At 34.4% G+C, this 22,775-nt stretch overlaps 1 protein-coding gene and 1 long non-coding RNA gene across 4 annotated transcripts; one reads left to right on the forward strand and one right to left on the reverse strand.

The window, feature by feature from the left end:
- Positions 1 to 181: 181 nt before the first annotated feature.
- On the forward strand, positions 182 to 21,328 carry LOC125656054 (receptor-type tyrosine-protein phosphatase alpha-like). Of its 3 annotated transcripts, XM_056144223.1 has the most exons (17): positions 182 to 386; positions 8,776 to 8,961; positions 9,050 to 9,250; positions 9,498 to 9,665; positions 12,255 to 12,455; positions 12,819 to 13,022; positions 14,187 to 14,267; positions 14,461 to 14,569; positions 15,778 to 16,018; positions 16,268 to 16,355; positions 17,111 to 17,187; positions 17,409 to 17,445; positions 17,637 to 17,737; positions 18,507 to 18,626; positions 18,832 to 18,977; positions 19,096 to 19,231; positions 21,013 to 21,328. In XM_056144223.1, exons 1-17 carry the CDS (start codon positions 317 to 319, stop codon positions 21,094 to 21,096), a joined length of 2,250 nt encoding a protein of 749 aa, XP_056000198.1. In that variant the 5' UTR covers positions 182 to 316; the 3' UTR covers positions 21,097 to 21,328. The 3 variants fall into 3 exon arrangements, with proteins under 3 accessions (XP_056000198.1, XP_056000199.1, XP_056000200.1); XM_056144224.1 differs by lacking the exon at positions 14,187 to 14,267; XM_056144225.1 differs by lacking the exons at positions 9,050 to 9,250; positions 9,498 to 9,665.
- LOC125656067 (uncharacterized) lies at positions 3,859 to 5,748 on the reverse strand. The gene is made up of 3 exons (XR_007363012.2): positions 5,430 to 5,748; positions 4,409 to 4,493; positions 3,859 to 4,274 (listed from the first exon to the last, which is right to left on the reverse strand). It is a non-coding gene; the product is annotated as an uncharacterized LOC125656067 (long non-coding RNA).
- Positions 21,329 to 22,775: the final 1,447 nt, after the last annotated feature.

Consider the following 22,775-nt stretch of genomic DNA (forward strand, 5'->3'; position numbering starts at 1 on the left):
TTTATTGTATGTGTCATACATCTATATCCCGATGGTCCTCTTTTGTCCTTCTCCTATATTTGCATTCTTTTGAGGAATGGTTGCTATTCCTTTTTTACCTCCCATAGTGAATTATAACATGGAAATGAAAGTACCGTGAATTTGTATCAGCAATGGAGTTTTCAGGCGGACGGAAGTTTTATTAGCACTTTCCAAAGTGACATTATAATCCAACGGGAAATGGTCCCTCATAATTGGGCGTACCAAAGGTCTTCTTTCCTGAGGAAGTGTTGATGTCGTTCAATAATATTTTATTTTATCATTGTGTGTGAGTATCATGACGATTCTTAACCTCAAGTGCTTATGGATTACATATTTCTATGTAATATTGCTCACTAGATCAGTAGGTAAGTGATCGTTCTTAAATGAATTTATTAACTTTCCAATAAAAGGGCATGTATGGATAATGTAATAATTTGGCTCCAACGATTAAAGGTAATGATAGAAGTATTGAAAACTGATTTCAATGAACAAATCAAACTGCATTATGATCGGTTTCTTTTCTTTAAAAACAAGTAAATTTATTTATCTTTTCCATATGAAATAACATATTCATGTGACGCACGCTTTAATTTGATAAAATAAAAGGGCTTTGCGCTAGATTTTCCATGAAAAAGATATTTCCATATCCTTTTTAACATACCAAGATAATCTGTAGCATATTTAAGAGTGGAGCTGCTCTCCGTGTGCTTTATCTTTTTCTTTCGTTAACTCTGCTAAAATTACTATATTGCTTGGTATTTCTGCAGGACATTAATTTAGGGTTCACCTGTCAGACTATGTACTTTTAACTGTAATGGATATAAACACTTAATATGCCATGGATACTGTGTTTTAGTTTAGGGTAAATTGTATTTGGAATTCTACGTATAAACATGAGAATAAAAATATCTATCTGTAAACTTCAACTCGATACTAAGATAGATTGACAACGTTTTATCTATTAACAATAATCAATTTCATTCATTTGTCGATTCGATATACTGTATCCCTGTGAACTTGAAATAAGACACCGCAGAGTCCCTCATATCTGTTTCGTAATTAGATTGATTGATAGATTTTTTTTATCATTTAATGTTCCTCTAGAGAATCTTGCACTCATATAGAGACGTCACCATTGCCGGTCAAGGGCTGTAAAATTTAGGCCTATGCTCGGCGCTTATAGCCTTTGAGCAGGGGGGGGATCTTTATCGTGCCACACCTGCTGTGACACGGGACCTCATTTTTGGGGATCTCATTCAAAGAACAGTCCCATTTAATTACCTCTTACGACAAAAAAGGGGTACTGAAGACCTATTCTAAATCTAATCCCCACGGGATCGGGCTAATTATTGAAAATAAATATTGAAGGCAAAGTAACATCTCTATTTTATGACAAACAGGATGTTTCAGCTTCTCCATCATCAACTTCTCATATCTATGTACAAATATTCCATTATCACCTGCATATGGTGTTTATATATATAAACTGCTTTGATACATGAGAATGTTTTATGCGTATGATCAGTTTTCAAATCAAGACAGACTGCAGACAAAGCAGTTGGTGTTACAATTTTAACAATCTTGTTTAAAGTAAGTATTTCGCAAAATGTTTGGTCGTTATAATGATCTAGTTTGCGTGTACAACCTATCATTGGATCAAATTCTGTCTAACGTGTTTCATACCAATTGCTAGGCCGCTATTGGCACAATGATTTGACTAAGATGTACTCCTTTCAACAGATCAAAATATAGGACTCATGACCGGTGTGATCGGTCGATTGGGAATACTTACTCCTTGTAGGCAAATGACCCCAACTCTGATATACATGTATCCAGGGATTCGTGTTTGCCGAACTCTTTATTTTGTATTCCTTATAGGAGTTCTGAAATTGATAACTATTTCTTATCTTTACCTTTATATTTCAAGGATTTCCAGAATACTTGAATGGAAATATTTTGTTTCTCATTTGTTTGATTATCACATTTTTCGACATATCGTTTTAATAGACACTTGTGAACATTGACGTAAAGACTGGTTTATTTGTGGCGGTCATTTCGCTAAGCAATTGTAGATCGAATACGTGAACGTAGCACAAATGATCGCTTCAATATACATTTTACAATTTGTGGTTGACGAAAATATTTTATCGTAGTTCTACAAGTGATCCAGGACTGTCGTAAGTGCTCCTACATGCACGCGAACGAGCCATATGACCGCTATGCTAGCTCTATCGGATATCATTTTATGATTGTGGTTACCTAGCTGAGGTTGTTGACACTATGGAGGAACAAAATAATCACAATGACTTGCTTTAAGGTAGAGATTGATAGGTTGATGCTAAAAAAATTAACCATTGAATTTTTTTTATTTTGATATATGTTTATGATGAAGCTTCGATATAAAACATAATAAAAAATCAATGTAGGTAATCGACCTTGTTTTTGAGATATATGGCGATTTTAACAACACCTTCTTTAGTCCTTGTAAAGCGTAAAAAGTGAAGAAAAATAAGTAGAGAGCAATATACAAATAGAGCTATAACATTTTTATTGTAAAAAGGATCATAACTTGTCATATATGGTTTCAAACAACCTTTCACATAATTGTATATTACACATCAATTTCAAGTTCAGCAATCATTATTAACATGCAACAACATTACTTCAACAGAGCTACATTGGCCAATTACCTTAAAACAGTGCACAATATTTGCACACAGGGTCATACCTTTGCTTAAGCTGTAAAAAAATTACCCATCAAATTTCTTATTTTATTTCATTAAGTGGTCAGTCTATTAGTAAGTAAAATATATGAAAAAAATTATACACCATAATGGGGTTCAATATGGAACTAGCAAAAAATTCTTAACCCCACCCCCTTTTAACAAACTACACATTTTCGTAAGAAAAAGGGTTATTAAAAGATGTTGTAAACAATCCATCAAAAACAGCTTGCTGAAATTCGAAGATTCTTTGTAATACCTTTTTTAAATTAATAAATATAATACAGAGAGTATGTATTTCAAATTTTAGCTTATATTTTGTTGTAGTTCTCGTTGTTGACCTTTGTGCACTTACACTCAGAATATAGATTTATCATACGTCATCATATTTGATGATTAATATCAAGAGTTTTCCCAAATAAAAATCCCCATAAAAAATTGAAATACAATTTATATTTGTTAAAACAAATGTCTTCATTACATCCCAACCCCTTTAATATACTGCATGGTATGGAGGAGAAAGAATGAGCAGGAACATAGACGTCATGAATTGCACTCGGTGCATTGAGAAGAAAGATTCAGCCAGCAGAGATAAACTACTGACCTTTTTATAACTTAGAATGTTTAAGCATTCCCAAATTACCTCTTTGAAAATTGAACAATTATATACTGCATATAAGAAGGTTTCTATAAGCTATTTCAGGGGCGGATCAGGAATTGAAGTTGGGAGGGGGTGCAACTGTATGAGGCAGGGGTCTGGGGGCCGCCTTGAAGGGGGGGGGGATTCCCCCAGAAACTCCTGGATTTTACAGATTTTTTAGGGCTTAAAATATGTCTCCTATGTAGTCATTTTTATTATTTTCTGTCATTTCTAATTAGGTGAAATTAATAAAATAACGCAAATTTTAAGGGTTTTTGGAAAAAGTAGCAGTTCTCCCACTAAAAGTAATTCAACAAATCAAAAGATTTTGTCAGACATTTATTTCTCTGAGAGTTGGGGAAATTATGGCTTCTTTTATCGTATATATTTCTCTAAACAAGAGACCACGATTTACTTTAAACTTAAAAATTTTAAGGGGGCTCGCGCCGGTGGCTTGGATAACTTAGAATGCATGCATATTGCATTCACAGTATATATGCACCGAGTGTGTGTAACGGGGGTGGGGTGGGGTTAGAAAATGAGAAATTCAAACACATTGATTAAAGTTATAAAATTGGTATTTTATTTTCATTTAGAAATGTTTACTGATTTTGATATATCAAAAACTTAGAATAATCAACAATGACACTTCCTCTATATTTATACAATGTTATTGTCTTTAAAAAAGACATGTAATACATGAGTACATGTACTTGTTTTCCATTAAATTCACTTTAGTATGTTCCACAATATATCCATTGCTCTGGGCTCACAAATACATTATTGATTCTATCCAAGTCCCACATTTTGCAGAAGTTCTTGAATTTTCTCTGTAACCTGTAAAGTTGTGGTGTCCAGGGGATATGACATCATCAATGTAAATGAAGTACCTGTTATAAAAAATATATTCTGTATATTCAAATATTGAAAAAAAGATGAATATCTAATATACTAGGAATTGTCTTTATAAATGTCTGGTGTTAAAATGAAAAATTCTATCTTACTAAGATAGAAAATATTGTACCTTTCTTGCTGATTTTCATGGCAAATTGCTGTTGAAGTTGTTAGCTGGAAGCCCATTTCAACTTGCACTGGTCCTTAGGATGATGCTTAGAAAAAAATCATCATAATTAATATTTGCACAGTCAGTATTAATCATTAATTATACTGTGTCAGACAATGTCAATTTTAAAATTGTGTGTCTCAATGCATGTTTAGTGAACTTTAAAATGCTGATATATTGAAAATTACACACATAACATGTATTTTATTATGTTAATTTTTTTAAATCTTGTCTGAAATCAGTATTACATATGTAACACTACATGTATGTTAAATGTGTGCAGTTCAGCAATGTGAACTCTTGCAATAGTAGTACATCTGCATGATTGTTATTTATTTCATATTGTTATAGTTACCTTCTATTTAAACTGTACATACCCTCCCACCCCCGGGTCCTTAATGAGGTGAATAAACATCATAATTATCATATTACAATATGAGATGACAGATATGTTTTCATAAACTGCCAGTTCATTCTAATAATATCAAAACAAGTAAACTCTAGATTTATCAGACCTGTCTCCTTTACGGAGTGTGGGTCAAGAGAAGGACATACATATCTTATTTTCATACAATACATTTATTTGCCTATGAGGGGGGCTTGTGATTTTACAAATATTTTAAATAAAGTTTTGTAGACCTACATGCTTGCATGAAACATGAACCCCCAGATTTGAAATATTTCTTAAGTCAATGAAATTTCAAGATACTATAAGTACTATCATTTATACCAAATAGAATTTTAGTGCAACCCCCCCCCCAAACTTGTGAGAGCCCTATTTTTTTTTTCAAATCTGGCATATACATGACATCCATTTACAATTACATGCACATGCAGGAGTTATATTTTGGGCACATATGGAATACATAAATGCACAACAAATGAAACAGCGTTTATAGATGTTATTATAAAATCGCGTCGTGAAATAGCAGAGGAAAAGTGGGTTGAATACAAATTCAATTTGCCATTTTTTTTCACTTACCAAACGAAATAATGATTTCGTTGTCCACGTTGAATGCATCCATCGAATTCCTCTTCTCAGAACAAACTTTGTTTAAACTCTTAATGACTACATAAACAGTATTGAAACTCGCAGCACTCGGACATCACGATCACGCTACATCAACAACTTTGTTTACGTAGCGCAGCTATGCATGGTGGTGAATTTCGTGAGGTAAAAAGTGCCATTCTGCACGGACGAAACATTTAGTCCACTATTATTACATTGACGTATTCCTTATCTAAACTATGGCCAAATTTGTATATCTTTCGTCGAGACGACCCTCTCAATCATCGATTCAGTCACAGCAACAACTTGTACTTTCGGAACCCCTTTTTATTTTTCAACTACTCTATGGCGATGTACGGAATTCCGAAAAATAATTTCACGTGAAAATACACGATTTTTACTGATCACGTGGTTGCTATCGGTCTCTACCTTAACAAAGAATTATTGTGCAGTCCGCTACGCACAGCAAGACCTACATTAATGTTAGCAGGCACAATTAAATGTAAAGACATTAAATTCATCGTTTCATTCTTATATTTCATAACTACTTACTAATTGGGAAGGGGAGTCAATATATCGAACATTGCGTGTAATAGTAACAAAAACAGTTGGCAAAAATGAAAGGGGTTTCTCTGTGCTTGCTTCACCATTAATGTACATGTATATATAACATTGGGTAGAATTTTCAAGACATTAATTCTTGTACATGTGTTCAGACATTAAAACTTTTCTTCGGTGACAGTTAATCTATATCTGTGATTGATCACATTTATGATCAATATTTCTTTTATCACTATCTAAATGCAACAAACTAATATCATATACATGTCCATTACAATGATAGATAATACATTTGTTTAGGAAACTATGATAAAGTATCATAATTTAGTAATGGGGGTGGGGTATCCTAATGTTCCAAGTCGAACGTGTCTTTAGAGTTTGACGAAGGTCGATAGTAATTTATTATAATACAGACCATATACACAAGAAAGAGACAGGTCGTGATCGGACCCTTCGGACAATATCAATAATTTTAAAGCAACGATCTGCATAATCTACATCATCACGTTTAGCTGGAAGTATATATGTCTACACGCCAAATCGGAAAAAAAGATAACAACTCAAGGAAACAATAAGTTTCTAGTTTCAGGAATGAATTGAGTCCGTGAATTGTTTGAGATTCATACGGATATATCAATAATGTAATCCCGTATTTTACAACAACAAAAATTAAAACAAGTGCATGAAAGGCAACTATACCCAATAGTGATCAATGTCATAACTTCCACAAGGAATACAAAATAAAGAGCAAACACAGAACCCTGGACTTACCAGAGGTGAGATCAGGTGCCTAGGAGAATTACGTATCCCTTGTCGACCGGTCATATCCACTGTGAGCCTCATGTCCCGAGCAGGCAAATGCAGTAATCTGCAGTCAAAGTCAGTGTGCAAAGAACGGCTTAACAATCGCTATGAATCAGTTCTAACAGCATTTGACCCAATGGTATGTTATATGGGCAAATTAGATCATTATTTTGGCAATAGAAATTTGAGAAATGCTGACTTTAAACGAGACTTGAAATTCCTGTAACATCAACTTGTTTGTCAGTAGCCTGCCTCGATTTACATACAAATATATTACGCAGAACACCCTTTAGGGTATCGATTCACCTGAGATATATCAATATTATATTCAGGTGATAATGGAATATTGATACAAAGATATGGGACATTGATGATGGAGAAGCTGAACTCATCCCGTTTGTCATAAAGACGAGTTTTTAATTTCCAGCCAATATCCATTTTCATGGATATATCCATTGTTTAAAGTGTTTTCGATGAAGGATAGGATTTCCAATACACCTATGCTCTTTCCTTTATTATAATTTTTAGATCATCATATGTTCTTTTCTTGTTGGGTTTTTTGGTCCTTTGAATGCAAGGTGAAGATAATGAACAGTGATCAATCTCATAACTCCTACAAGCAATACAAAAAAGATAGTTGTGCAAACACGGACCCCTGGACACACCAGAGGTGGGATCAGGTGCCTAGGAGAAGTAAGCATCCCCTGTTGACCGGTCACACCCGCCGTGAGCCCTATATCCTGATCAGATAAACGGTGTTATCCGCAGTCAAAATCAGTGTGCCAAGAACGGCTTAACAATCGGTATGAAACACGTCAGACAGCATTTGACCCAATGCGAGGTCGTATTGACCATAGAATTTGCGAAATGCTGACCTCAATCGAGACTGTTGAAATCCCTGTACCATCAACTTGTTTGTCAGTAGCTTACCTCGATTTAAAAACTGACTATACCCAGAACAAGCTCTTGCATATCGAATCAGTTCTGATATATAAACACCATATGCAGGTGATAATGGAATATTGCTACATAAATGTGGGAAGTTGACGATGGAGAAGCTGAAATCATCCCGTTTGTCATACAGTTGAGTTGTCAGTTTGCCGTTAATGTCTACTTTTAATCAAATGGACGACTCTGTGGTATCCTTTATTTCGAGCTCACAGGGATATATCAAATCGACATATGAATGAAAGCTATCATTGTTAATAGACAAAACGTCATCGATATATCTAAAAGTCGAATTGAAGGTCACAGCGAGAGATTTTTTTCTTCTCATGTAGAAGTTTTTGAATAAATTCTGCTTCATATGAATATAAAAACAGGTCAGCTAACAAAGGAGCACAATTCGTGCTCATGGGAATTCCAACAGAATATATTTTACTTATTGATGGAAACTTGATTCATTTTAGCACATCAATACACGGTATTTGAAATTCTATAAAATAGATCTTTATATTTTTCATGATTGTTTTTCCAAGTTTAAGTTTCTTGAAAATAAAAAAAGAGAAAAAACCTATCATTCTGTTTAACCCTCTAGAAATTTTCTGAACGTTTCAAAAGAGATCAGGTTCAAAATGTTCATTATTTTTATTGACAACATGGAAATGTATTCATAGATTACTGCAGACGATAAGGATATAATCGAAATCTTGCAGAGATAATGACTGAATATTTCTTTCCATAGTAAAATTAAATTTGAATTTACCTTCACATAGTATAGAGTCCTACAAATTCAGACGTAAATCGTAAGTGCAAGGACTATGGCATGTTTCGTGAAACGGTCGCCGAACTCAACGTGATCGTAAACGTAATCGTATGTTCACGATCTACGATCAGATATCTAAACTAAAATTTTACGGAGTTGGTTTTAGATGTCTTGTTTATATACCCCATATCATTTGCATCCTACTTTATTATGGTGAAATCAAATTTCCATTCGTTGATAATTATCTAGGGACATCACCATTTGTGTGGAAACACGTTCTGCAGTCATCAACTAACGCTTCGTTTGTTGCCAGTCTTGGTTGTGATGACGACATGGAGACCTTCTCTTTGACCAATGATGGAGTGAATCAGTGGTGGTTTGTTGAGCTGGACAATATTTTAACAATTGGTTGGATCTATGTCAGCGTTGGTACTGGTAATAACAATTTTATACTTCTTCTCGATTTCACCAGTACTTCTTAATCAATAATTGTAATAATCTCTTTGTTTTTTATTTTCAAAAGCGGATTATGAAATATATGTTGAAAATACTGAAGATCAAAGACCCTTGAAGTACTTCTGTCTACCTGATCGAAGTAAACTAAGATCACTTCAACGATTGATGACATGTAAATATCCAACTTTTGTCATCGAGAACGTGAATAGAATAACTATTCGTCAAAAAGGAAATGGATCATTGAAAATATTTGATGTTAAACCAATAGGTAAATGCAGAGGGATGCAATCCTAATTTCCATCAAACATATCCTCTGTATACATCATTCACTTTATCTAATTTACTCTACTTTCCTTCAAATTTAATTCTCTTTCTCCAAAATTATATTTCATAAGGATTTTCAATTTTTATCTGCTTTTAAGCAAATAATGAAGAATATTACATAAATTCAATGATTGAAAAAGAACGATTTTATTCGTCTATTTATGCTTCACTATCTTCCCGCCTTTGTTTAGGAATATCTCCTTTGAGTCAAACGATCGTAGTGAATTATACGGATTCCGAAGCCTTAGACGGCGACATGGACACATATTACCATTCAAACGAAAATGACCAGGCCTCCTGGTTCCTGAAACTGGATAAAAACTATGCGATGAAATGGATACTTTTATCAGTCAGGGGAGGTAAATGTTTGATAAGTCATTATAAGTATACTTGTTCAAATGAGAGGAATTCATAGCGGATGTAACCGGTCGAAAAGGAATGTTTACTCCTCCTCCTCCTTTGCACTTGACCCCACCTTTGATATCTCGAGGAGCATGCGTTTACCATGTTCTCTAATGTTGATGAGAGATAAGATATTTGAGATTGATCACCATTTACTGTATTCAATTCTTTGTAACCAATCAAGCGTAAAACATAATTTTCATATGACCTTCGAAATTTCACAAGTTTCGTTCGATTCAAATGTATAGAGCTCACGGCGGGTGTGACTAGTTGACAGGGACCCCACTTCTGATATATCGAGCAGTTTGTGTTTGCCAAACTAACTATTTTGTATTGCTTATAAGATTGATGAGATTGATCACTGTTCGTTATCTTCACCCTTCATTCATTGAATTGACCTGAATTTTCTCAATATGTTGTAATCCCATTGTGATCTGGGTTGGAAAGGTCCTTGCTACACCTTGCTCTAAACGGGGCGTTCCGTCGAATTAGACCTAAAATATAAGGCACCATGTCAAAGCAGGTGTTTCAAGTTAAAGATCCCTGCCTGCTCAACTTCCATAGCAGCAGTGCATAGAGTTGAATTTTTAGCACTTCACTGGCAATGGTGACGTTTCCATGTGAGTGATATTGTTTTCGAGAGGGACCTTAAACAATATACCATTTATCAATCAATATCCTATAATGAAAAAAAAAGAAGGATTTTAAGGAACAGTGATCAATTTCCTAAATACTATAAAGAATATGAAATATAGAGCAGGTCAAATGTAAACCCTTGCTGTTTCAGCAATAGTCATATCATGTCATAACATTGCCTTTGTAGGGCTCATAATTACAACTGTATTTTAAACGAAATTGAAATTAATTCTACTTTTGGTAATCGTACTTAAACTCAAACTGTCCATTCAAAAATGAACTTCAAAGCCATGATTTAGTTTAGACACATTTAATATTCCGGTCAATGGATCGGATGAGTATGCGTTACGTACATATGTACCTATACTGGATTTCTAAACTTCATAATACCCTTACAAAGATAGATTGCTGGATCTAGTTAATGGTCTTCCAAGCCACTATCTTTGCTCCTCACAAAAATATTAACAGATTTGAAGGAAAAACTTCAAAGGTACTGTGTCACTACATACGCTAGAAGTGGTGCAAATTCATTGTGGACTATGAAAACTTCTAGTAAACTTGAAATCGCAAAGCTTTTATCAAATGAATAACATCCAAACGTATTAATTTTCAACACTTTGTACGACCATTCCTCACGGTATATTAAAGACTGAAGTTTTTTTTACATCATAGAAAGTTGTTTCTTCAACAGAAATAGAAAACGGAAACATTCATATCTAGTGATCAGTGACCCAAACAACTATTTTGTTAAACATCACTCTGATTCCACGCACAAGTTCTCTAAAGTTGAAAACAAAAATATGCTGGAGTTCCTCATTGACAATATCATCATAGTCTTTGGTGACCAGGTCTTCCAATAGTCTGTTGGAATTCCCATGGTCATGAATTGTGTTCCTTTGTTAACTTATCTCTTTGATATTTTTGTTAAGCATAATTTATTCCAAAACTTTTACGTGGGAAGAAAATATATCTTGCTGTTACCACGAAGTCGTCCACTTCTGCTTTATACTTGGATATGTTCTTGAAAATATACACAGATGTTAACGGCAAACTAACAAGTCAACTTTATGATAAACAGGATAATTTCAGCTTCTGAATCGTCAACTTCCCATATTTATGTAGCAATATTCTATTATCATATGTATATGGTGTTTATGGGACTTAACTGATTCAATACGCAGGAGTTTGTTTTGCGTATCATCAGTTCTTACATCGAGGCAGGCTACTGACAAACAAGTTGATGATGCAGGGGTTTCAAAAGTCTCGTTCAAAATCAGCATTTTACAAATTCTGGTGTCGATATAACGATCTAGTTTGCCTATACAACCTATCATTGGCTGACGTTTTTCATACTAATTGGTAGGCCGTTCTCTGCACATTGATTTCAACTAGTGATAACTCCGTTTACCTGATCAATACATTGGGCTCTTGACTGATTTGACTGGTCGACAAGGTATCCTTACTCCTTCTAAGGACCCGCTCCCACCTCTGGTATATCCAGGGTCCGTGTTTGCCCAACTCTTTATTTTGTATTGTTGATAGGAATCTTGGGATTGATCAGTGTTCGTTATCATCTTCACCTTTCTTAAGGTACCCAGGAGGAGAAAGTATTCCCTGTTAATAGGTTATACCCATTTTTAAGACCTTTATCTTGATGAGGTGATATATGATAAACAATTGCTATACACTCATGTACTCTGATCATTTATTTTATGTCAAGAGCTCTTTCTTTTATGTCTAATCATGGAATAATGTCATTTTCGTCATACAACTCTGGGGTACTTTTTATAATAAATCATTCTTGTTACAAAATATATATCATTGTAGAATATATCATCCTCAGCTATTCATAAACTGTACTCACTGATTTAGTATCTCACATTGATTTAAAACATTCTCTTTTACATCAGGACATTATGAAATACATGTTAAAGATGGTGACCTAACAACCAGCACGTCCACACTGTGTCGGAAGTTCAGTTTTACCGTATCAGAGATCTTAAAGAAAAACGAAAAGGCCTTGGAATGTTACACGGAATTGACAGGGAATATAATTATAATAAGAAGAACGGATTATGGACCACTGAGGCTGTTTGAGTTGTATCCCATAAGTAAATATGATTGAATAGTTATAATTCACTAATGCTTTGCCAGTAATTGATCATCCATTCTATAATATTCTATTAATATTTATCAATCTAAGTATTGTGAAATGTAAACTACATTTTAACTTGACCAAAAAGCATAGAAAAACAGGTTGATTCACACAAATATAAATAAAACTGTATATTTCGATAGTTTATTTCAAATAATGGTAGGAACACTTATCTCCGCAAAATCATTTTGATTATGAGAGATATGATTCTGATTCCAGTTACCACTATTTCAAGACCATGTATCAAGGGAAATATTATTCGATTTAAAACAAGTATCAACTGGTTGCCTGTCTTACTGTAATGAAACTATACATTTAGTTTGTCCCGAAAAGCACTACGGACCAAACTGCGCTAAATGTAAAGCAGAGTGTACATCCTGTAGTCCTATCACTGGTGTATGTTTCGACTCCACGTGTGACCAGAAAACAGGTATATGTGAGGGTTGGAAAACAGAAATGGCTACACACAGCATCGCCTTTGACGAAGATACACCTATTACTAAGGAAATAAACGTCATTCAAGGTATTTACTAATATTTCATAATCACTGATAGTGTGTAGTGAAGGTTTTATTCACAAGATGAAGATTATTATTTTGATATTGATATTAAACATATCAAAAGAAAAGACAATGTTATTGCAGTTGCCTTATCATAAGTGTACTCTGTTTTTGCATTTGATCGTTGTTTTAATTTGTTGCAGATATGCAAATGTATATCGATTCCGGTTTTCAATTGTGAAGAATTAAGTTTTCATCGCCATTCAAACGTTTTAATGGGGTGTTGTATAATATATTTGTACTTGATTGACACCTGGTGTTGTCAGTTAAGTATACAAGATGACGTAATACCTGTGATAAAAAGGAAAACTCTGTAAACTTCATTTTAATATAAATACACTGTAAATCTTGTGGTATTAAGCACTCGATTAGAAGATATTGAGATAAAAATCTGGATTACTTTGAGTGGACTTCACAGCCGATTTGTAACCGTTTTGTACATTAATTCCTCACGACATTAAACCAGCATTGGGCACCGATATTGTATACCTAATATAAGTTAATGATTTCTTATCCTTATATTTTTTTTTTCAAAAAGTGTATATAGATTGTATAAATGTTTTTGAATATCTTTATACTTAATTCTTACTGGTCATATGATAGGTTCTGACCCATAACAGTAGGATTTATGCGATTGATTACTGTTCATTAACTTTACGTGTTCGGCACATATAAAGCCGTTCGTTATATACTGATTTTGACTACGGGTTGCTCCGTTTACATGATCAAGACATAGGCTTTAAAGCGAAATAACGGATCAACAGTGGATATTTCCTTTTTGTCCTTTACTTACTTTTGTATCTTTTATATGATTTATGAGATTTATTTTTTGTGCATATGCTTAAATATATAAAGTAAATTCCTATTTAAGAATGTATTTCCGATTTATATTAGTGAATAATGAAACGAATCAAACTAAAAACATTACTATCAGGTCACATGGAACATGCATTCTATCAACAATTTTGAAAGTGACTATTACAAATCTTCATGACGTACAATGTATAAGACTTTTTATTCCAGGCTTTCATTGAATACATACCCCTTTAGTATCAACTAATATAAACTAAACTAGTTACTGAAACAAAAGCATTTTAAAAACGATTATTAATTACGGGTAATCTGTAGATTCGAAAACAGAAAGGGCTACACACAGCACCATCTCAGATGAAGACACACCTATTACTAAGGAATTGGACGACATACAAGGTATACTCTGATATTTTGTAATCAACCTGATATCACCTTATTAGCGTGTAGTGAAGTTTTGGTATGATTCTCTTGTGTTCGTAAAAAAAACCCATAAGCATGCAGTATTGTACATATACAATGTGTATTATTTGGAAAATTTATATGTTGTATGCGTATTATGGATATATGTAAAAGTAAGGTATTTCTTCAGAGGTCAGATCCAACAGAGGGGACCAGACTCAGTCCATCATAGTGCTGTCTGTTCTCGTGGTGATAGCTGTGTTTTTGGTCTTTATAGTGATTTTCCGCTTTAAAAAAAGGTAACCGTTTCACATATCACCGAGCAAGGCCAATAATAGAAATGTCCATAGATATCCAAGTCAGCATTTTGCAAATTCTATGGTCGTTAAATATGTAACACTCCAAAGAACGATTACACTCCAAAGTGTGATTGTCACGCCAAAGTACCATCGTCTGCGCCAAACACAGATGGTATGACATGCCAAAGTACGATGTTGTGAGACGAATGTGTCATAGTGCGATAGTGTGATACTGCAAAGTTCGACGGCACACACTAATGCTCCAAAGTGCGATGGAGTGACACACAGAAGTTCGTTGGTTTATAAACGACACAGTGTATTGGTACAGACTGTACCAACCGTGTGTTGTTTCACCAAAATATCAGTGCAAAATCCACGCATAATACAAGACACTGGCATTGCATTTCCCCGGTATTATTTTGAAAGACGTTAAGAATGACGTCACAATGCCGTGACATCACAAACGTTACTGAACCCTGCATGATCGGACTTTGGCGTTCGTAACGTTAAAAAACCATCGCACTTTGGCGCAGACCATCGCATTTTGGGTTGCCCATCACACTTTAGAGCGACTATCGCATTTAAGAGTCTTACATATATATGATGATCTAGTTTGTCAGTACAATCTGTCGTAGGGTCAAATGCTGTCTGACGTGTTTCATGACGATTTATTTGCAGTTCTTGATTTTGATTACAGATAACTCCGTTTACTTGATCAAGACATAGAGTTCACGGTGGGTGTGACCTGTCAACAGGGGGTGCTTACTCCTACTAGGCACACGATCCTACCTCTGGTTTCTTCAGGGGTCCGTGTTTGTCCTACCTTTTATTTTGTATGAGATTTTGTAGGAGATATGTTATTTTCACTTTTCTTAAACAACCTAATTATTGATTGCTATGGTTTTCTCAAGCTGCCGACTCTATTAAGAGCATGGGTTACAAAATTAATTAAAATTGTAAATTCTAGTGGCGAAATGTGCATTTCTGTAGATTCCTTATTTTACGGAAGTATTTTATATCGCAAAATGACTAGTAGATGAGAAAGAGTGAGACCATACATGAATTTGTTAGTGGTCTGTTGATTTAAGTACAAATACATATTTCTCAGCAATATGTAGGAATATACGGTACATAGAATAATGATTCTGAATTACTGTTTTTCGTCGTCTTAAATTTTGTAAATTGCCTAATATCTGTGCTCATTTAAGAACGAAACCTCCAAAAGTGGAAACAAATGAGGAAAATGTCTTTTCCGTGGAATTCCATCGAGTAGAATCAAGAACTGAATCCGAACTAGAGGAGATTCCCCAGAACGAGGTTGGCGATGTTGAGGATGAAATCATCACTGTAGAGTACAGTAATCTGACGTCACAAAGGGTCTCCATTGATCAGTTCATCAGAGAATTACCAGAAAAAAGAAACAACGGAATACTGGAGAAAGAATTCGATGTTTGCATTCAGTTTTATTATGAATCTCGTACTCTTAAGTATTCATCAAGGACTTATTAAGTCAACAAAGCATTTATAGCATATTTTCTGATAATGAGAAAAACACAAATCTATTTTCCCTTCATGAAAACATGTACAACACTCAATAAGTCGTACATGTATATTGTATCATTAAATGAATGAAATAAACTCTGATCTTTTTCCTTCATACTGAATTTAATGTATTTGCATATTTCTGGTTGATTATAGGAACTTCCTACTGGACTACTAGAGTCCTATTCCAATGCTCTGAAGGTTTCCAGTAGAAAGGGGAACCGATACAAAGGAATTTATCCGTGTGAGTACACACTTAAGGACATGTGCGGCGTTTCTGACGTTTTCTCTGAAAAACAAAAATCATTGTGATTATTAAAAAATAAATTCCATTTTCGAAAATTACATCTTGTATGAATTGCGATGTTTTTTGCAAGCAATCTTTAAAAGAAGCACAAACGCGCTTCATGAAGTATGCTGGTGTAAGACGTCCCAGTTCATGCCCTCATGTATTTTCAGAACTGAAATTCTTTTCTTAAGTATTCACCATTTTAGTGTTAAGACTTGTTCAAATCTCACGGACATTTCTTCTCACGTTTCCAGTTTATAAAGAAGAAATGTGTTAAGTACTCCTTACTTACTCGTTATGTCATTTTAAGTTCTGTGTTTTTTTTCTAAAACATGTTCATTAATTTCTTCGATTAGAAGAATGCTTTTATGAATAGATGGATAGATAAATAGATAGATAGATAGATAGATAGATAAATAGATAGATAGAAAGATATATAGATAGATAGAAAGATAGATAGATAGAAAGATATATATATATATAGATAGATAGATAGATAGATAAACAGACAGATGGATGAACATCAGACTTGGTAGCTTAGTGATTAGATCAAAGGTTTGAGGTTTGATACCCGATTGTTCCAATGTATTTTATCTGTCTCTTTGCTACAGTAATGTACAATTATTCGACTTCCTGTGATATGTAATATCTGTCTTTACATATGTACTTGCAACAATCAGAAATTATTTCTATTGATTATCCTTTTTCAGATGATTATAATCGCGTGAAATTGATGAGAACATATGCAAATGAGAACGATGACTTTGTCAATGCATCGTACATACATGTAAGTATGTCATCACAATACTTACAAAATCACTAGACATCACTTGTAATATAATATGAATGAATAATTCCTAGATTCCGGAATGGCCGATAGCTACAACAGCACTAGAGGCCACTTGTTATATTTCCTTGAATGGATTTCCCACGCACTAAATACCATAACAATCAAACAAGGAATTTATATCTTTCAAGCGAGGTCAAGTTTCAATGATTTATTTTCAGGGTTTCAGCAAAGAGCGGGCGTACATAGCCACACAAGGTAGACCCACTATTATAGAAAACACATTTACATTTTCAAAAACAAAACGAGTCACTGATGTAAACAATTCAATTCTTTAACTCTTAATGCTATTGGATGGATAAGAAATATTTTTAAGAAAACTCACATATTTGTGGTTGTTTCATCAAAATTGAATAAGAATATATCACTAAACCTTTAAACACACATAGGTCCTTTTAATCCAAAGACGTTGGAGGATTTCTGGACGATGATCTGGCAGAATGACGTCACAAGGATCGTCATGCTGACCAATCTGTACGAAGGAGATAGGGTAGCTACTTTAGAATAAGTAGAATGACTATTTGAATGATTGGCGTTTTTATATTGGTTAAGATATGATCCGGATGGCAGACAATCTTAATCAAAGACAACAAACGAATATCCAGAAAGAAAATGTGTACACTAGTATGTTATGGGGCAAAAATGTCAATAACACAATTAAAGAAAAGCATTTGTTTACAATAATATAATCCCAACTCTCAGTCATATATATCCATAAAGCAGTATCCGTTATTTGGTTACTGCTGAGCTGAATTCAGTCACAAGAATAAATATTTTCATCACACCGTTGAAATATGAAATCCCAAATCAGTTTAGCACAGTTTAGAGTAATGTGAGGGTATGATTTAAACATTGCAGTTCTAACCACAAATTCTACAGTCTGTTTATATTAAAGCACAATTCTAGAATGCTCTGTTTTACAAAGCAAAATATGAAATTGGTCACTAGTGAATGATCCCAAACATTTCGTTAGTCACTTTGTTAAAATACCCATTCATAAAAACTTAGATTAGTTGATATCAATAAGCAATGATTGGATAATGAATAAAGTACGCATGCACTTCATTACAATAGGCAGGAATAATACTGCTTAAATTTAAATCATTTTATCCGAATGCAGATAGGTAAAACTCAAGTTATGTCTCTGAAATTGGATAGTAACCCTATCAAACATATCTGTGTATTGTTTTTCTTTAAATCAAACACGCTAATAATCTAACCGTTTGCTCTCTTAAACAATTGAGGTCTACGTGTTTCAGATGAAGTGTCTGAAGTACTGGCCGGACACGGATCTGGACATCGGTCAATACACCATAATACTGGACAATGTGGATGTGTATGACCACTACGTACTGCGATATATGGTTGTTCATTTTCAGGTGCTTCTTTCCTCTGTTTTCTACATCACACACCAAGGCGTATTGAACTTTAATCATTCTTTGACATGTGTTAAAACTGTTACAGTTAGCATACCTTATAATCAATCTCCATATCACCATGTGGGACATCCCTTTCTAACATTAACCTGTACTTGTATTCATTCTAAAATGTAACACTCTATACATGTACATAATTACACTACAGGAAGAAGAGAAAAAAGTGACACAGTTTCACTTCACCACCTGGCCAGACAAATCCATCCCCGTTGATCCGACGTCACTTATTTATTTCCGTAACTTGGTCAGAAATGGACTCACTGCATCTGATGGACCGATAGTCGTTCACTGCAGGTATACGAATTAGGTGTGACCTATCATTGAAATGAGATTCTTACGTACAGTGTAGTTCATTATAAAACAGCTTCATACCAGGAAACACGTTATCATATCATTATTCTTGATCTTGTAGCGCTGGAATTGGGAGAACTGGAACATTCATTTCATTCGATTACCTCCTGGAAGAGGGCACTGCAGAAGAAACAATTGATGTCAAGGGGTACATTGCTTCTTTACGACAGCAGCGCGGAGGATCTGTGCAAACTTGTGTAAGGCCCATATATGTGTTGGCAATATCACATGATTCAGGGTATCCTAGCAGTACCATTCCCAACGTTCAGATTAATCCGGTAACTTCAGTCTGAGTGCCATTACACTACACTTATTTACATGTATTTGCCGTCTTCCGTCATATATTGCACGTCTTTGTGTGTTGTTTGTCGTACATGTATGAAAGAAAAGAGTTAATACAACGATCAGTGATCAATCTCATATTAACTATCACGAAAACAACGTTTACAACAATGTAAATATGAACTCCAGAAAACTCCAGAGGTCGGACTATGGGCCCAGGGAGAAGTGACTATCTCCTACTGATAGTTCACACCGCCAATATTCCTATATTTCAATCAGCTAAAATCAGCATGTAAGGAACGACACAACAATTGACGTGAAACACTTTGGCGATCATTCAACCCAACGATAGGTTGTATAAGCAAATAACATCATTACAACGAGCTTTGAGGTTTCAAACCGCTGATTTGAAGCCCATTAGAACTTATTGGTCTGTATACCCCCTATTTGAATATGATGCTGAACAAGCTGAAGTAATCCTGTTTATCATGAAGTTGAGTCGTCAGTTTGCCGTTAGCATCTTTGGTTAATAAATATTGATATGTAAAATGAGAAGATAAAATTATGCCCCATAAACGGACCTATAATAATGTAAAAGAGGTCAATTAGCAAAGGAGCACAATTTGCGTTCATGAAAGTTCCATGACACTGCTGGATGGAAAACTTCTTCGACATCGTTCATGAGCAGACTTCTTCGACATCGTTCATGAGCAACTCCATGATTTTTTACATCAATTTCGTAGTATATGTGCGTAAAATTAGAGTACAGTTTAGCGAAGTAATATTTAGGATGACTGATCAAAGATTTTAATATTTCCGTGTTCCACTTTCACTAAGGAAGAAGCGGTCTATGATGGGAAAATAGCTAGTTTTAAATTCATTGTGGCTGATGACCATGTACAGTGTTAAAAAGTCGTACGTTTTGATGATGATAATTTTTAAATAGTTATATTTAACAAAAAAAAATGACAATTCATCCTCGATTTACACCGCGTCTCACATATGGTGTGGTACTTTACGTCTAATTCTTCTCCTTCACAGTTGTTAATATTTTTCATGACCAAACATAACTTAATGAAAACCTTAACCACAATTGCCGTGTGGGAACTCTGGATTGAAGGAGAAATTAATCATTCTTAATTATGATTGACCGTTTAGGCACTTGGATCTGAATTCATAAATTCATAATGAAATTCTGATAATTTTTCTTTTCCTGTACTCAGAAAGATCCATGCCAACATACATTTTCCGGTTTTGACTTTTTCCTTTTTATGACAAATATCTTTTTCTTTTGCTAGAGCTTTAATTTTGAGATTTAGAAAGATTTGAAGTAGGATATATATATATATATATATATATATATATATATAAATATATATATATATATATATATATATATATATATATATATCCAAATTGTGTTTTTAAAAAAATAGCAGTGTCCGGTATAAAATATTAAAAGAAATAGAATAAACAGTACACAAAGTTAAAAATTTAACGCAAGCGCTTTCATTTTATAATCCTCAGACGTTACATTTCAAAACTATTTTAAAATGTAACGCCTGAGGATTATAAAATGAAAGCGCTAGCGTTAAATTTTTAACTTTGTGTACTGTTTATTCTATTTCTTTTAATATATATATATATATATATATATATATATATATATATATACATGTTCCTTGTATTATTTCAGGACCAGTACATTTTTCTTCATGAGGCACTTGTGGAAGGATTTTCAAACAGCAATGTTCACCATGGTTGTCTATCTGTGTTGTAACATCTGGGTGTACGAGAAAAATATAACCAACTTACACGCAAATAGTTTGCTTCATTTTCACATAAGGAAATATAAGTATGACAAGATTGATTCGATGTCACGTAACAGGAAAATAATGATACTAAAGAACACTTTATTCCTCGTGCATTGCTCATTTGTACATTCTATGCAGAATAGTGTTTCATAGTATGATTTTTCTCATGTCTGTTTAAAACATATCTCATTCCTAATCAGATATTTTAATTTTTTTCATTTTACGAGACCACGTTTTAACTGTTACTCATTTTGACTGTGAATCGTACATTGACAGGAGAAACAGCGACTCACTAGGTTTTTTTAAAATTCTTACGACGTATCCATGGCATTTCAATTGGTCGTTGGAATTCAACTGAATCAAAAATACCTTGTTAATTTGAATGTATATCTGATTTTTATGCACAGCTGTCTAATTCAGAACACAACGAAAAGGATCCCTTTGTAAGAAAGGTGAAGATAACGAACGGTCTTCAATCTCAGAACTCCTATACGGAATGCAAAATAGATAATTAGGAAGCAGGGACTTCTTGGTATACCAAAGGTAGGATCAGGTCGTTATGAGGAGTAAGTATCACCTGTCCGCTGGTCACACCCATCGTGAGCCTTACATCTTGATCACGTAAACGGAGTTATGCGTAGTGAAGATCAGTGTACCACGAACGGCCTATATATCGGTATGAAACACGTCAGACAGCACCTGACCCAATGATAGGTTGCATTGGCAAACTAGATCATTATAACGACCACAGACTTTGTGAAATGCTGACTTTAAACGAGACTGTTGAAACCCCATTAACATCAACTTGTTTGTCAGTAACATGTCCGATTTGAAAACTTATCCTACTCAGAACAAGCTCTTGCGTATCCAATCAGTTGCGTGGTATAAACACCATATGCTGTAATAATGAAATATTGCTGTAAAGATATGGCAAGTTAAGGATGAAGAAGCTGAAATCATCCCGTGTCTCATAAAGTTGAGTTGTTAGTTTAACGTTGATATCTCTTTTTGATAAACTATATCAGAGCGACGTAGAAGTGGGGATTCTGTAATGTCTTTTTTCGGTTTCATAGTATCGAATCGATATATGAATGAAAACGATATTCCTAATAGATGAAAGGTGAGGATGACGAATAGTGATCAATATCATAAATCCTACAAGCAATATGAAATAGGGAGCTGGTCAAACACGGTCCTCTGGACACACAAGAGGTAGGGACATGTGTTTGGGGGAGTAAGGATTCCCTGTCAACCGATCACATGCGCCGTAAGCCCTATATCTTGATCAGGTAAACGTAGCTACCCTTAGTCCTAATCAGTGTGCCAAGAACGGCCTAACTATCGATATGAAACATGTCAGACAACATTTGATCCGCTGATAGGTTGTATTGGCAAACTAGATCGCTATAACGACCATAGAATGTTCGAAATGCTGACTTTCAAGGAGACTGTTGAACCCCTGTACCATTAATGTTTGTCAATAGTCTGCCTCAATTTAAAAACTGGCCATACGCAGAACAAGTTCGGGCTTATGGAACCAGTTGAGAAATATAAACACAATATGCAGGTGATAATGGAATATTGGAACATAAGTATGGAAGTTAACGATGGAGAACCTGAAGTCACCCCGTTTGTAATCAAGTTG

This window comes from Ostrea edulis, chromosome 7 (assembly GCF_947568905.1).
Source record: "Ostrea edulis chromosome 7, xbOstEdul1.1, whole genome shotgun sequence".
Lineage (NCBI taxonomy): Eukaryota > Metazoa > Mollusca > Bivalvia > Ostreida > Ostreidae > Ostrea > Ostrea edulis.

What these genes read in the sequence shown, in the direction of transcription:
- LOC125656054 (XM_056144223.1), top strand. Translation starts at nt 317, where the DNA reads ATGACGATTCTTAACCTCAAGTGCTTATGGATTACATATTTCTATGTA. An exon ending in GTTTGAGTTGTATCCCATAA is followed by an intron (nt 12,456 to 12,818) that starts GTAAATATGATT and finishes CTATACATTTAG; the next exon opens with TTTGTCCCGAAAAGCACTAC. An exon ending in ATTTTCCGCTTTAAAAAAAG is followed by an intron (nt 14,570 to 15,777) that starts GTAACCGTTTCA and finishes TGCTCATTTAAG; the next exon opens with AACGAAACCTCCAAAAGTGG.